At 43.8% G+C, this 17341-nt stretch overlaps 1 protein-coding gene across 7 annotated transcripts in view; it reads right to left on the reverse strand.

The window, feature by feature from the left end:
• KCNMA1 (potassium calcium-activated channel subfamily M alpha 1) overlaps positions 1-17341 on the reverse strand; it is a 1226483-nt gene that overhangs the window by 938865 nt on the left and 270277 nt on the right. For all 7 annotated transcript variants that reach the window (XM_069240804.1, XM_069240805.1, XM_069240803.1 and 4 more), the window contains exon 2: positions 4255-4422. In XM_069240804.1, coding sequence (XP_069096905.1) covers positions 4255-4422 — 168 coding nt within the window. The remainder of the gene's footprint in view (positions 1-4254; positions 4423-17341) is intronic.

Genomic DNA, 17341 nt, shown 5'->3' on the forward strand with positions numbered 1-17341 from the left:
CTTTTTTTGTGAAGCAGCCTTATAAATGGCATGATAGGAAATAACCGATTCTTATGGTTTAATATCAATGTCCGACTGAGGTCTCGCCACTCCTTCATGACATCTTGAATGTCATGATACACAGAAGTTTCTCTTAGGACCTACGAGAATATTTGGCCCGCAATGGCTGAGGGCCTCTTAAACTGACATGAGGTTACTTTAGCAATTACACAGGCACATTATTTTAGCTTAGGCCTGCACCTTATGCCCTTTTACCAAGATACATGGCATTTTATTTATTTCATTATTTGAGCAAAAGCTTCATTTTGGTGGAGATGTTTTTATTATTTTATCAGTTGTTCTTTCATGCAGAATTATGTTATTAATTTCTCCACATGATATTTTCACTCTGTGCTTCACCCAAGGCTGAACATGATAAGTTTACGAGTTATTAACGGCACAAAGCATTCATCATGTACCTAACTCTCATACACAGAAATATACGTATTGTCACGTAACGGTAGTTTTTCAGAACACCATATGTTTTACAATAATACACCTCATTACCCCCTATACGAAAGAGGGGCATTCCAGCCAGTTGCCATTGTATGCTGCACGCTGACCTTGCAGTTTCTGCTGAGACCTCATGCCTTCTCTGCCTCTCTGCGGGAGGACTCTCAGTAGACTAACAGATCTCTTCTTTACCTACAAGCACAGATATGGAGAATGAGTTCCTTCCAGGGCGCCTGATGGGCAGATTAGGGCTTATACTGTCATGCTCTTGTATAGAATATTAGTAGTGCAGGTAGAGATTCTAAAACCATTATTTTGACAGTATGGTTGTTCTTTTCCTTTGTTTCACTTTCCTTGTCACTGCTTTGCTTTTATTATGTTTTATCATCCTTATACTCGCAATATATGTTTTTTTACATAGAATGCAGTTGATTCAATAAATCTTATTGACTCCAGTCCTGATTCTGTTTGTCTGTGCTTGTGTGAGACACATATGACTGAGAGAAAGGGGTAAGATCTTTTTCTTCACAGGTTTCCTTGAGAAATCTAGTTGTCACGCGAAGGCCTGCCACAAATCACCTTTATTTAGGTACTGGTGAGGTGCTGCTAGATGGCTAGAAGGATTAGACCGGCAGCTGTCACACAGCACAGGATCAGATCTTCCCCCGTGCTCAGTGGTGCTGCCACTCAAATCTAGCAGCCTTAATGAGAAAGTTAGCAGACGGCTCAGTTTGGTTAACAGTGGAGTTTTGGTCTTGCTCTGCTAACACCCATGAATATTAATACACTTATAATATCAATAGGTCACCAGTGTCAGATTGGAAAAAGAGTGTTGTGAAGAGGAAAATAAAATAGTTAAAAGTTGTAACTATCTAAGTTCAACCTTATTTATTCTTTCTTTCTTTCTTTCTTTCTTTCTTTCTTTCTTTCTTTCTTTCTTTCTTTCTTTCTTTCTTTCTTTCTTTCTTTCTTTCTTTCTTTCTTTCCAGACTTATTGCTCTAGGTCTTGTCACAGCACAGGATGTTGCTGAACTATGGCCCTATGGACTCCCCAGAGAGGTGTGCACATAGAGAATTCAATTGAATGTGTTTAGTTCTTGATGGGTGATGGTCTTGAGATATCCTGAAGCAGAAAAGTTGGGCCAGAGTCCATTTACAGGGTATTAGTATGATCCTGCAGGGACCTGGCTGGGGGATGAAAAACTTCCTTGAACTAGAAACACTGTCAAGTATGAAGGTCAATAAGTGAAGGGTTTAAAAAATTCCCAAGCTAAGTGTCCTGTACTTATGAATTTGGTTTGACATACTTTCTTGTCAGTGCCAGATACGATGTTGAGGCTGGGGCATTACTGGGGGAGAAGATGGTTTTCCCATAAAATCTGGACCTTTGTCCCTGCAAACATTATAAACTGTACATTGAACCTCCCAATTGGATTCTTGTTTCACAGGAAGCTGATGGAAGCTGATGGATCTCTGCCAGGTCTAGGGAGATGTTGACAGCTTTCCTTGGAACTAACTAGTGTCTAACTGACCTGTTCTGTATCCTCTGCAGTTTCTCTAAATATTTCTCTGCAGACTGGTGCAGACTGCATTGCTGCTGTCCAAAAGAGACAGGACACGTATTCTTGTGGTTTTAATACAATGATCAGTTTGCAGTATTGGATTTTTAATTCTAGTAGTTGGTACTCTTTACGATTCACGTGGCCTGTTGGTTGAAGAAGAGGTCTGGATCAATCCAGACTCCATGATTTTTTCCTCATTTGGCGTTGGGGCTGCTCCCAGTTCATTTTACCATTACAATGTTTTGGCCACATCTGATAAAGGCCCTGTCAAGAAGAATTTCGGTCTTGGGCCAAATCAGAGGATGTGCCCTACAATGAACTTTGGCTGTTCTCTTTTTAAAGGTAAATCCATGTCTCACCTCTCTGCTATTCTGGGAACAGTTACAAGCTTCCTACGTAAGGAGCATGAAACCATTCTGAATAAAAATCTTGGTCTCATGAAGACATCTCAGCCAGTACTACTTTGAAATACTTGCCAAACAGCTCTGCTGGCTCATTCTCATTGCAAAGGGATTTACAGGTGTTTGACAGTTGGGGTAGCCTTCACAAAACTTTACAAAATCCTAAGCGACTTCAGAAAACTATAGAGGCATGGACCATCCAATGGAGGTGAGGCTAACACTTGCATCATTTCAACCGCTGTATCTTGGGTACTTTCGATTAATACTCCCTGTCTTCAGAAGGCGTGCATCCAGAAATAGGTTCTGTTAATACATCAAGGGTTTAAGTAACAGTAAGAACAAACACTTCATCCTTTTGGAACATGCAGTCTGAAGTAAACACAAGTTATCAGAGCCATACTAACCATTCGTATTCACTGTTTTGTCCAGGTAAGATACAGGGGAGAGGGCTGCTTTCAGAGCTGATTGGACTGCTATGATCCAACCATGCCCCAATGGCTACTTTTAGTCTACAGAATGAGGCTGTTTTGAATTTTTTTGTCACAACTGATTTTGGTTTTCTGCCCAGTCCTGCAAGTCCCACATTAGAACTATACTCAAAAACACAGCAAAGCCATTGTTGTTCAGGGTGTACAGAAGAGAAACCATGGGTAACAATGTTTTTTCAATAAACGTGAAACAGGGATTTCACACCATATATATACTAGAAGATGAAGGATCACAAGAAAACAACAACTATATATATATATATATATATATATATATATATATATATATATATATATATATATTTGTGTTAATAAACACTATGAATTTTTTTGTGAATTCCTGAGTGTGCGTCTTACTATGGAAGTTTTGTATTTTTTTTTTTATATATATATATATATATATACAGATATGAAACAATAATGCTGTACTTTAAAGCACATCACTTGAGTTATCATATATTTTTTTAATGAGATGTTGGTAGTTATTGAAGTTTAGCCACAGAGACATTATGCAATATGCCAGGTAAACACAATTTATTCTATTAAGTGACTGATTTTTACACAGCTCCCTCACCCATACTATCAGATGCACAAGTTACATATCAATTTGCATTATGACATGGTTCTTAGAAGAAGAAGTCTGAACTAAGAAAGGAATACAGGCATCGTATATGCATGTAATGGGGAAGGACTGCATGTGATCAAACCTTTACCCATTTACAATATCCAAACAGATATGTAATATGATGACAGCAGTACCATTGATGACTCAATAACCAGACTAAATTACAGATGGCATGATAGCATGTTACCCAACCATGCACAAAGTTAGTTGGATAATGGGTAATGGAAATATTTTGCCAGTGTTCCAGGAATCTGGTTAGGATGGTCAGTGGTATTCTCAATTAGAGTACAGAGTGCCACATTGTCTTTGAAGATCATCTGGGTAATTGAGGTGACATCAGCTAGCAAGCCACCAATGTATTAGACCCATTAGACCTGTCACAGGAATGTGGATTAATTCCAAGCAAGGCTATCTCAGGGACAAGTACACATAACACTTAAGCAACTATTTGAGTTGTAGATGGGTGCCATGGGACCCCAGGTCATCCAGATCGACTGAAACACTAACAATTCCATGAACATGAAATATAAATACTCCACATTTGAAACAATTGAACCATAGTCACTAGGGATAGTTTGGTAAATGTTTCAGACATCTTTAGTTGCAAACAGTGCCACTGAACGACTTCTTAAATGCAACCTGCCTTCAGGTAAACTTATTGCATAAAATTGAGAAATAAGGCTTACCAGGACCCTCCCTGTTAAGGTCTGAGCTGATATCATCACACCTGCCCAGTCTTTCACAGAGGTCATCCAGCCCACCTCTGCATTAAGTACAACATCATCCTTCTCATCTGTGGGCTTGTAGTCCCCATCATTCTGGTTACCCCCAGTGTTGGTAACCTTCTGAGCATCCTGCAAGCAAGAAAATGTAGATTTAGTAGTATTAGGGTGCAGAAGCAAGAACATGTATCCAACAATATATCTGATCAGATTAATCCTATTTCCTTATCTTCAGTAATACCACAAGTGGACATAGTAAGTCAGTCCAGGCCTGTCTATGTGTTTGCATTCATACAAAATCACAAATGGGGACAAAAACACACATATGATTTCTTGGAGTATGCAGGTTTTTGCTTAAAGGCCTGGGATAATCAAACTGAAATCATTGATTTGCAGCGAAGAGTTTATTTCCAAGAACAGTGTCAATGGTGACATTAAGGAATGAACTCTCAATTCACTCTGTTTTATGACATTGATTGTTTTGAATGTTTCTCATTACAAGAACGTAGGCCCTTATTTAAACTTTTTGATGCAAAACTGCACTAACTCAGTTTTGCACCAAGAAGTTTAGCACCGGCTTGCACCATTTCTGTGCACCAGCTGGGCACCATACTTATGGAATGGTGCAAGCCATTGCAAACGGTAGGCTAGAGTAAAAAAACATGACTTTCGTCAGGTGGGGTTGGCTGTATAGAAGAAGGGGGTTTAGCACCAAAAAATGACTTTAGGCAGGTTAGAGTAAACAAAATGTCTCTAACCAGATTAGCGTCATTTTACAGTGCTAAACCTACCCACCCCAATGGCCAGCACAGGGGTCAAGGGTCCCCTGGGCATGGCCATTGCACTCTGTGCCATGTATGGGGGCCCATTTCAGTGCCCCCATGGCACTTTAAAAAATAAAATGCAATACTTACCTGCACCTTATCTGTACTTACCTGGGATGGGGTCCCCCATCCTCTGCAGTTCCTCTGGAGTGGGCGGGGGTGCCCCTGGGGCCTGGGAAGGGCACCTGTGGGCTTATTCCATGGTGTTCTATCATGGAAATAGGCCCACAGGTCCTCTAACGCCTGCCCTGACCCAGGAGTTAAAAGAGGGGGCAAAGCTAGCTTTGCACCATTTTTTGACCCCTCCTCCCTCCCTTGCACCATTTTTGCAGGGGAGTATAAATATGGCGTTAAGGCCATAGAGTAATGTTTTGCATGGGAACGCCTACCTTGCATCTCATTAAGGCGTTTCCACTTCCAAAAAATGACCTTAACTCCATAAATTTGGCGCTAGACGGGCCTAGCACCTAAGCATAAATATGGAGTTAATTTTGCACAGAATTAGAGTAAAAAAAGAATGGCGCTAATTCGGTGCAAACAGAGTTTAAATGTGCCTCATAGTTTCTTACCCTTGAACATTTCTACATAAAAGCATCAAACCAGGGCAATCTATGTGGGCAGCTCAAAAAATGCATTGCATTTAAAGATTTTGGTCCTGTAGTATAATGAAACTCAAGGGCACTAGAAACAACCCTTCACAATGCAGTTAAGTCTTACGCCAGGTGGCAGAACATTCAGGACTAAAGCTACATTATGTTATGGGGAACACCTCTATATACCACCAACTTGCATCGATTCAGTATTGTGATATTATTACTTTAGGGCAGGGGGGTCTGATTTAGAGGTGTTCGAATGGTGACTTTGACCCATTAGCTTCACAGCCAAGCACATACACCACCTGTAAGGACCAGTGGGTCCTTTCATACTTTCGGGGACTCAAAAACATGACATTAGGGAAGGACTGTGGTCTCACAATATTCACTCATTGAAGCACTGTCCAATGAGAGCCGCAATTAGAGCTTTCTTCGAACTAAAATACATTTTGCAGTGTGGATCCCTCAAAGGAAAGGTGTTAGCCTACAGATCTAAATTGGGCATCAGTCATGCGTTAAACAGAATATTCTTCTTTTGAGAGTATACACAGAGTGCCACAGAGTACAAATGATTATAAATGTGGTGTCATAACAGCTGGAGACATAGAGATGAATTCATGGTAGTTTGGCGCCAAGGTTAGTCAGTGTTTGAAACATTTATAGAGTTTTCTGGGATGTAGAAGGGCATATGTTTACATTTTTCATAAACCTGCTGAAGAGATCGTCACCTCGAATCATTTTATGTGGGGCTGGTTTATATTACAGGTCACTGGGAGGTCTATTGTCTGCCTGGAACACTCCTGATCACTCTCTTTACCACCCTGTAAAAGAGAGTTCTGTAAATATTTCTTATGGTCTATTTAGGGGTTTCCACTTAACTGCGCGTCATGCTTCATAAATGTCCCTGGATAGTAATTCCCCAATTAACTGTTGGAAGCGTTATCGGCATTCTCCGTTTACAAGAATAGCAACGTTTGCCAACCTTTGCATTTGTGGTGCGGTGAACAGTAGAGACAGGACAACACAGAGAGTGGCTGAGAGGCTGCTAAAAGCAGCCTTGGAAAATGTGTTCATGCCAGCCTCGTGTTGTCTTGAGTATAGCTAGTAAGTCCAACCACCAACAGGAATAGTTAGCAGGCAAGTTATTCACATGTCTATAAAACAATTGTGCACGTTCCTTCGTGAACATTTGCCATGTTGGATATCTGATAATGCCACTGCCTATCAACCCTTAAAAGCAACAACCTTGTGGTAGGGCCGCTGCGCAAGCCTGCCTTATGATGTTGCGAGATACAGCAATGCACTTACAAGTGACGCTGTAATGAAAAGGACACATGCAACCAGTATAATAGTACATGGGTACGACCGCTTGTGGTCTACGACCCATTTATTTATATCCCTCGGCCACGCCTGGCCAAAGGATGTGCAGTGCTCTATATCCGGGTCACACAGGCGTTCGTAATAGCCCGAGTGCCTTATTACATCCCTCCCCAACTTGGTATTGAACAATATATATATATATATATATATATATATATATATATATATATATATATGAAAGAAAAGATGTCCTGATCTGCGTGTTACGGCGCACTTAATTCTCCGGTGGTGCTGGTTTGAGGCAGGACAACCATATTTTCAAAAAACAAGATTCTCTTTCTGTTTTAGCAAGAGAAAACCGCACTCTGTCGTTGTGCCAAAAATACCTTAACTTTTAATACATTAGTGAGATCATAAACAAAGATATATATATAACTTTTAACTCACAAAGTCCTTTAGTTGCTGACTCGGCTGTGGGTTCAGCCTCAGGTCGTATTGCTGATGGCATGAGCGACCAGGCCTTGTTTCCCTGCTAGGTTCATTGGACAGTCTTGGCACCTGTGTCTTTCATCACAGGTGTATTCCACTGTACTCTCTCCTGAAGGTGTGACAACAACTTCCTCCACTCATAGGGGAGCCGTGCATCAACACATCCTGTCCCTCATCTTTCAGTGTCTGAGGGATGGGGGTTGTCACTTTGCGAAACCATGATACATTCCTAGTGACAGTCTCTCGACCTTTGCAGGCCGTTATCATTGTGCCATGCACTTTGACTACCATGCATTTTCCTGGTTCAAACGCCGCCCTGAACATCCATCTTGGTTTCCTGGTCCTTGAGGATTACCGTGTTGCCTTGTATGATTTGCCTCATAGTCGCTCGCCTCTTCAGGCTCACATGTGTGTTATTCTTCATAGAGTGGTGGTGCCCATTCAGGTTGGAATGGGATGGCGTCTCACCTGGGTCCATTGAGCATCAAAGTCCATGGGGCCTTCGAGTGTAGCAGTGAAGTATTCCATGATATTCGCGTAGGAACTGGGTCGGTCTTCTCCAACATGGCAATTCTGAGGTTTTTTTTCAGATTGCACATAAAGCCCTTAGATTCTCCATTCACTTGTGGCCACTATGGGGTGATGCAGCGATGTCAGATTCCTAGGCGCTCAAAGAGTTCCCTGAAATCTATCTCTTGGAACAGGGCCCATTGTCTGTTTTGATCTCTTCCGGGAAGCCGAAGAGTGCAAGGACCCTTTCCAAGCGGACGCCACACAGGCAAATGCCATTGAATCAATTACGTCTACCAAAGGGTATTTCGAGTAGCTCTCAATAAGGACCATGTTGATCTTCTTGTTTAAAAAAACTTCCAAAATCCATGCTTATTTTGGTCCATGGAGTTGTACAGGGTTCCTCAATGATGATGTGTGCTGAAGCTTCCTAGTGCTGGGAAGTTGGGAGGCAAGGCATTGTCGCACTAGGACCTTGACAATTATCTCAAGGCATGGCAACCACAACTTTTCAGGGAAGCGCAACTTCACTTTGGCTGTGCCTTGATGTTCTCAATGGGCTACTAGCATTACCCATTGTTGCAGGCTCTTTGGGATCACCATCCGGCGACCGCTCAATATGATGCCCTGGGAATGACACTGAATTCATCCGTGACTCTCCAAATTTATGTGAGGCAGTCTTTGTCTGTCCCGTGATAGTTCTTGGGATCACAAAGGAAGTTCGCCATGAGTCTTCCAGCAGGGCATCAGCCACCTTGGTCAGTAGTGCATTATTTTTGGTGACTTCCTTGATTTCCCTTAGGTTCATTGTTTTTGGACATGCGTTCAGAGTTACTAGACAGATGTTCTCCTTGAATGATTTTGGCGGTGATTCTAACCGCGGCGGGCGGCAGTCGCCGCCCGCCATGCGGTTACCGCCAAATGACCGCACTGCGGTCACAAGACCGCGGCGGCCATTCTGGCTTTCCCGCTGTGCTGGCGGGCGACCGCCAAAAGGCCGCCCGCCAGCACAGCGGGAAAGACCCAGCAACGAGGAAGCTGGCTCCGAATGGAGCCGGCGGAGTTGCTGGAGTGCGACGGGTGCAGTAGCACCCGTCGCGAATTTCAGTGTCTGCTAGGCAGACACTGAAATTCTTTTTGGGGCCCTCTTACGGGGGCCCCTGCAGTGCCCATGCCATTGGCATGGGCACTGCAAGGGCCCCCAGGGGCCCCGCGGCACCCCCTACCGCCATCCTGTTCCTGGCGGGAGACCCGCCAGGAACAGGATGGCGGTAGGGGGTGTCAGAATCCCCATGGCGGCGGAGCGTGCTCCGCCGCCATGGAGGATTCTCAAGGGCAGCGGAAAGTCGGCGGTACACCGCCGACTTTCCGTTTCTGGCCGCGGCTGAACCGCCGCGGTCAGAATGCCCAGCGGTGCACCGCCAGCCTGTTGGCAGTGCTACCGCGGTCATTCGCCCTGGCGGTTTTTACCGCCAGGGTTAGAATGACCCCCTTTGTGTCTTCATTGTTATCTCCAGATTCTGGGGTAGGATGCTGCGAGAGGAAGTCTGATAGATTCTTGGATCCTGGGCATTAGGCAATGTCAAAGTTGGAGTGTTGGAGCTGAATGACACAGCGTTTGAACCAAGGTGGAGGGTGAGGGGCTGTGCCTCGAAACAGTGGTACTAGTGGCTGGTGTCTGTAAACACTGTGAATGGACTCTCACTGAGGTAAAGGTGAAAATGGCGCAGGCCTATTTGATTACTAGGGCCTCCCTTACTATTTGAGTGTAACGGGTCTCTGTTGAGGTGAGGGCTCTTCTAGAAAATGCTAAGGGTGTCTACCTCCTAGGTTCGACTTCTCGGCAAGTGTTGCGGGATTGGGGATGAATCTGCTGCAGTACATGGCCATCACTAGAAAGCTACAAACTTCTGAAATGGTGGTAGGCGCTGATGCTTGTTTGATGGCCTGTGATTCTCAAGGGTCAAGCTGTATGCCATTCTGGTTAAAACACATCCAAAGAATTCAATCGAGTTCTTGAAGAAATAACATTTCTCTTTGTGCAGGGTGACCCCGTGCTCACAAAGGCATTTTACGGTGGTGCATAGGTGTTTGTGGTATTCCTCTGATGTTGCTGAGATGATTAAGATGTTGTCACTGATGTTCATGATGCCCTGGAGCCTGGGAGTGTTTCTTTTATGGCATCCTGGAACACTTCGGCCTCTGATGAGACGCCAAAGTATAGTTTTGTGCATTTGTGGAGCCCGAGGTGCATCAAAAACATCATAATATACCTGCTTTCTTCCAAAAGCAGTAGTTGGTGGTAACCTGAGGTCCAAGTCTAACTTACAAAACCATAGTGCCCCATTGAAATCTGAGATGATGTTGTCCCTAGTTGGTGAAATGTGCCTTTCTCATTAATGGCCTTGTTGGTTAGGAGAATGTCAGTGCACAATCGCACCTTGCCTGATTGCTTTCGCTTTTCGGCAATCACCATGGGTGACACCCAGGGGACGGTCCTGATACTTTCTCGATCACTCCTGGGCTCGTGAGTCTTTCAAGTTCCTGGTAAACTAAAGGTCATAATTGGAAAGGCACACATCAGTGGCGGAGTGCCACTGGCTTAAATGACTTGTTGATGTGCAATTTTATTGGTGGGACTTTCAGGCACCCAAGGCCACTGAATAGCTCAGGAAATTGTTTCAGTAGCTGGTGTATTTGGAATGTTCTTATACTGCGTGCAAACGGCACAAGTCTGAAGTCTTCTGCTGCATGGCTGCCAAGTAGTGTACCAGCTTTTTTGTTGACTACATGGAATGTCATGTGGATCTCTTGGCCATCAGCCTGTACCCATACAGTCACCCCCCTCTTTATGGGAAGGGGCACATGACTGCCATACATGAATATTCTGGTGCGAAAAGGCAAGAGTGAGGGTCGTGGTTTGAGTCGTCGGTACTGTTGGATACCCATCACATTTACTGATGCTATTGTGTTTATGAGCGCCTTCCCTTCTGATCCAGCGATTTCCACTATGCAGGAGAGTTGTGGCCTCCGGTTTTTATTTAGTTCTCTCGCAAAGGAAATGAGGAACACTTCTTCCCCATCTTCTGATAGTGACTCATCAAGCTGTTGTCTGTCTCTTTGTGGGTGCCTTACTGCTCCTTGAGGGTGAGGATCACTAAGTGGTAGGTGTTTTACAGCTTTGGTCAGAGGATGTCTTCCGCTTGTTGTTCTACAATGTTGCCCCCCCGGGATACACTCACAAAATGATTCAACTTTCTGCAGTTCAGGCATGTGCGCCCTTGAGAAGGGCAGACTTCCATGGGGTGTTCATCATGACCACAGCATTTGCAGGGGGACCGGGTCTGGCAGGGCCTGGTGTTTTCAGTCTATTGGATTTTTCTTTTGTAACACTTTTATGGTGAGAGCCTTTTTCGGCACTTGAGTAATGTCCATGTCCATCTCAGATGTTCTTGTGGCAGATAGATCATATGATCTGGCCATGATGAGGATGTTGTAGAGACTAATGTTAGGTTGTCGAAGGATGAAGCCTCCCAGCGTCTTGTTTCAGCACCCTTGGATTAATTGTGCTCTTTTCTCTTTGAGATGGCCATCAGCTGTGCACATGCTGGATAGTTCTTGCAGCCGTTCCTAGAAGGGGTCAATAGATACACCTTTCTGCTGGCAGGTTTAGCGGCGTTTGAAACGTTCAAAGTAAGGGTTGAATTGGGGATCAAAGTGTTTATTCAATACTTGGATTGCGGCATCATAGTCATTTGTGGCACTGGTGGTGGGAAGGCGTTTGAATAATTTGTATATTTCCACCCCCACATGATGGAGCAGTAGGGAGTAATTCACAGCCCCATCATTTTTCCTTGTCGCAACAAAGTAGTTGGCAAGTCCTTATACCCAGAAACACCAACGGGCGGCAGTGGCAGGGTCAGCCAGCTAGCTGAAGGGCTGCATGACTCCAAAGAGTGCATGTTGGTGGGGGATACTGATTTGCTGACATTGCTGTTGTAGTTGCCCCAGTTGGGGGTGTGCTTTGGCATCGTCAGTCATGGCGGTGGGTGTTCGCTGCCTGGCAAATAGCAGTGGCAGAATTCTATCATGGCGTGGCACAGAAGGCGTTGTTGGAATCACTGGATGGCTCACCACCCACTCAGCACTATTTAATGATAGTGAGGGCAGGAGATGAGAACAGGACACAGTCCAGGACAAGGGGAGGTGACGTGGCAGACGTATTACGTACACTCATGCTTACTTGGGGTACTTTAGTTGCAGGAGCTAGTGCAGCCATAGTTCTGGCCCACATTCCTCACTCATGTGGAGCCTTTCATCAGGAACGGTGGTTCTAGTAGCAGTCCAGGCCTTATTTTTCTCTGCATGTGGTATGCCATGTGGGTGCCTCATTGGCAGGGAGGGATCCGGCATGCAAGCTGGGTGGGACATTGTGAGCGCTAGTTCGATTTGGCAGGGTGCGCCCCTGTCGGTGACGCAGCTCCTCAGGCTGCCGATGTTCTGCTGCTGCATGTAGTGGTTGGGTTATGCGGGGCCACACACTGACAGTTTGAGTGACTCAAGGCAAAGCAGGGCCTCAGTTCCGCACAGTTGGCACCAGGCCTGACAGAGGCAGTGACTTCACACTGTAGATGAGCAGACGGTGCTGGGCCCAGGCGGGGATGCACGCTGGGTAAGTAGGTCTCTTCGTCACCAAATATGTCAGGGCCAATGCAAGAGCTCGCCATATGATGATGAGTGGTATGGCAATGCACTTACAGGTGTCATTGCAATGAAAAGGACACATATAACCAGTATCATGGTATGGGCGTAAGACCACGTGCGGTCTATTATTCTTTTATTTATACCCTTCGGCCACACCTGGCCAAGGGAGGTGCAATGTTCTATATCCGGGTCACCAGGGCATTTGTAACAGCCTGGGTGGCTTATTACAATACCGGTCAAGGTCAGACAAGCCTTTTATTCAACCAGCTTTTTAATCCACCCCCCATTTCCGTAGTGGGTTGGAAGCCTGCTTTGAAAGTCCCACTCCACCCTCGGCGCCACTGTCATTTTTCTTAGGTTAATTGCAGCAGGCACAGGGAGGCTTCAAGAGAGAGAAGGAGAAAAGAGGAAGATAGATAGAAAGCGATCAGAGAGGGAGAAAAGAAAGGGAGGTAGAGAATGGATGGATGGAAAGAAAGATTGTGCAAGGAGTTGAAGGGAATGGTGCTGCTTTGAGCATTTTTGCTAGGGTTGCTTTTGGGTCCAAAGTCTAGCCTTGATCCTGGGCCCCAGTATACCTGATTGTGTGTGTCCCATGCAGCCAGTCCAGTCCTGAATGCATTCTTGAAACATGCAGGGAACTGAATTTAAACATGCAAAGCATTGTATACGCTCTAGTGTCACAGTCTCATCCACTGATCTGGAAATCCTGCTTAGCTGAATTAACCACAAAGAACTGTACACTGCTCTGCTAATTTAAACTGCTTTAATCCAAGGTTTGGTGGTCGAGATGTGTGTCCCTTACAGACATTGTTTGCAAGTAAATTAACGCAACATTACATGACTGGCGGATTCACATTGTACATTCATCCCCTAGAAGGTCTCTGCACGGCTGACAGGTAACAGATGTTTATTTTTACCTAACTGGATAGGTTCTCATTTTAGAGAATTCGGAAGAGAGGACACATTAGGATTGGACCCTGTGCCGTTGGAGTCGACCCAATGTATGTCACAACCCTATAATTTTATTATCAACGTGCAAAGATAGACAAGCAACACGTTGTAAACCAGAAGAGATAATATCCACTGCTTAAATTGTGGCAGTGGCCACGGTGGTGGCCACTAGCACTCATTTTTGGGGACAAGCGCTTAGTTTTCAACCTCAGAGTTTGGTCCAGAGCAGGAAATGGAATGGCAGATAGTAGGAGGGAGAGAAACATAAACAGAAAAGAACAATGCTAAAGGGAGAAAGCAGGTGTGAAAAAGTACCTGGAAGTGTGAAATAGAGTGAGGGTGTAGTGTGGTGGAAGAGAAGCAGAAAGAATACTAGGTAGCCTTGGTTTTTTGCAACCCCAGCATTCGGCAGCGCCAGTGGTGGGCTTCTGGGAAAAACCTTTAGCCTTTGTACTAATTACTATGCAAATTAAGAACCAATATCAATGAAAGGTAATGACTAATGCTTTTTCGATGACTATAGAATAGGCACTTCTAAACAGACTGGGGATAAAGACACAGAGAGCAGAACAACCCGAGTCATGAAAGTTTAGGCTATTCTAGGAAACAGCTAAAGGGAAGAGTTTATATCATGTGGATTAAAGTCTTCTGATCCCTGTCAACAAACACAAAGGTCTTACTTGCACCGGATACCAAAAGGGAGGTAGGACAAGGGACAAAAGTTAAAAATATAGCTACTGGCTATTTTCAGAAGAAAAGACAAACCCTATACTTTAGCCCTTGGCACGTCCATGTTGCTGTTAAAATTACACCCCTTCCTCTATATAAGAATAGGCATTATTACCCACAAGCCACTAAACGAGGGCTCTCTTGACAATCTAAATGCTTGTAATTAACAATACAATTAGAGACCAGCATGTGCTTCCAATCCCTGTGAGTGACATGCCCAAGAGCACAGAGCATTGTAAATCTAGCAGGAATCTTATTGTAGAAAACAACACTATTAAAACTTCTTTATTTTTTTTCATTTTCTTCAGCATTGTTACAGTTTGTATAGTGTTTCCTCAACCAGGGCTTTAAGTGGGATGAAAAAACTGTGTGGTCTCTCAAAAGTGTGTGACTGGTGTAATGAAGGGCGTGGCTTCATATCAGGCTTTCAGTTTTCACCCTCACCCTCACGGTGGAAAAAACAAATCTTACTTTGGCAGCTGTACCCCCTTGCGCTGCCTTTGATGCAAAAAATCTGTGCTTAGCATAGTGTACCCACAACTGGTATCTTGCTGTTTCTTTCTGTCATTGCATCCATATATATAAAACAACAGGTACAATTAATACTAAAACAAACCAGGACTATTGGCTTTGCCAATGGTTGTTAGTTGCATAAGATAAATAGACAGTAACAACGGCTTCCGTTTATTAAATATTGAAAATGCTTCAGTTCTGAAATGATGAGATTGTGAAAGAACTATAATGAGTCCCGGTAAAGTTGCATCAAAGGCAACGAAAGGGGGTACTGCTGCCAAAGTAAGATTTTTTTTTCCACCTTGAGGGTGAGGGTGAAAACTGAAATCCTGATATGAAGCCGTCTCAGCAGCTGCTTTTCAAAACTGCCATTGCTGAGCACCGACAGGCACTGGCCCACTTAAAGCCCTGGCCCCAACAAAGATGCGAGATAGGGGACTGCTGCGGATGCCTCAATGTCATATTTAGGTCACAATTTACAGTTTGGTGGATGGGTTAGTCCGTCACAAATATAACACCTTATTTTAGGTGGATTAAATCCTATAGTACTGGTAAAATGCTGTGATATTTGTCACTTTTCTGACAAGTAATCAGTCTGCCAAGCTCTAAACCAGATCCTTTCCAACAGCAAGTGGACATCATTGAAATGATTCCAATTAATATTGCAAGAGAGGATCACAGATTAACTGAAAGGTGTCATTCCTGTCACTTTTAGTGACACTCTGGTGGCGCGATGCAGTGCACCATATTTATGAGTGGATTTATGAGTGCATTTTGTGGCTTAACGCCACCTTGTAAATACGGACCCTTCACACGCAGCACTTTGAGTCGAAGGGGCATGCAATGGGTGTTGCTGTGGGCGTACCACAGCAACACCTATTGCATTTTGACGCTGCCCCAGATTTACAAGTTTTCGCAAACCTGAGGCAGCGCCAAAATCTAACGCTACCCCAGGAGTTACGTTAGCATTTTGCATCACACAAAGAAAGAGCAAATCGCCATTCAAGATTGTTTTTGTGCAGGAAGCATTTCCTTCCTGTACCAAATTAATCTCCCCCTCAACGAAGCCATCCTTGCACTATGGTGCAAGGGTTGCTGCATTGCGCAAGGCAGCATACTTAGCGCTGGTGCAGGGGTAAACACAGGAGTGCACTGTATCCTATTAAATACAGTGCATCCCTACATTTTGAAAATGATGGTGCGCGCCGCTGTAAAATTTTACGTGCATCGTCACTTTCTCTTAAATCTGGCCCTGAATGTGTACTCATTGAAAAGAGATGGGGTCATGGAAAGGGTAGACTGTTGGAAGGGCGGTACAGTTTCAGTCTGTTTTTATCAATAGTCCTTTAATCAGTTACTAATAATTCAAGAAAGTGATTTGTTTAACTGTTATCCATCCCGTAAGCATCCTTTTTCCTCAAGGATATGATGTCTACAGTAAGTAGGTAGGCTCAACCAGGAAAACCCCGTACCAGTTTGTGCAAGATTGATCTCTTGGCATCCAAAGTCCAAAACAAGAAGTCAATAGTTGAAATTAGGCCAAACCTTTGATTCACGAAAACTGCTTAGAGTGCACCCACACTGAAAGGTGAAGTAAATGGCAGTAATTTATTTGTGGAGGTATATGGAGGTGGTGGGCACATTACTAATTTTTGGGGACTAGGATTTACTTTTTATTTTTAGACTTTGAGCAAGAGCGATAAAGAGGAGGAAGAGAAAGATAGGAAAATAGATTAAAAGAGCCTGTAGAGACAGGACGTGTTGTGTGGCGGAAGAAAGAGGCATGAAGTGGAAGCAACTCAGGAATTCTACTCGGGTGCCAGCGGGCTCCTAACAAAATCTTCGAGCCCTTGCACTTATTTTTACATAGATCTCAGATCAAGCACTGGTAAACTAACTTCACTTAGTAGAGGCAGATTGTGTTTTATGTATGCCAAAGCCTGTAAGCGTTCTCATTATCAGTGAAAAAGAACCAGAAATGACTTGACTTGATAACAAACATCACACAACCAATGGGCAGCATTGCAAAGGAAAAGGGGACGCTCATGTGACCTGGACTGCTTGATGCTGCATACATTCCAAAAGCAATTCTATCAATTCAGATGCACAACCAGTGAGAGAGGGAAGTTGATGTAAAAAAATATGTTTAAACATATACTTTTAATGTCAACATTTAGCACCATTACATCTTGCAGACCATTTTTTTGTAGTTCACATTCTAAGTAAATAAAATTGATATTTAGAACCACAGTATTTTTGCTGCACTGTTTTTCTATTGCAATATGTCTTACATCAATATTATCTCACAGAAAAAAGAGTAGACTTAGTGGTACCTTTTTATTGTGAAACAAACAGCTATTTTATCTTTAATCAATATAGTCTCATTTCTTCTGTGTGTCAAAATATAGTTTCCTA

The sequence above is a fragment of the Pleurodeles waltl genome, chromosome 6, assembly GCF_031143425.1.
Source record: "Pleurodeles waltl isolate 20211129_DDA chromosome 6, aPleWal1.hap1.20221129, whole genome shotgun sequence".
NCBI classification, from domain to species: domain Eukaryota; kingdom Metazoa; phylum Chordata; class Amphibia; order Caudata; family Salamandridae; genus Pleurodeles; species Pleurodeles waltl.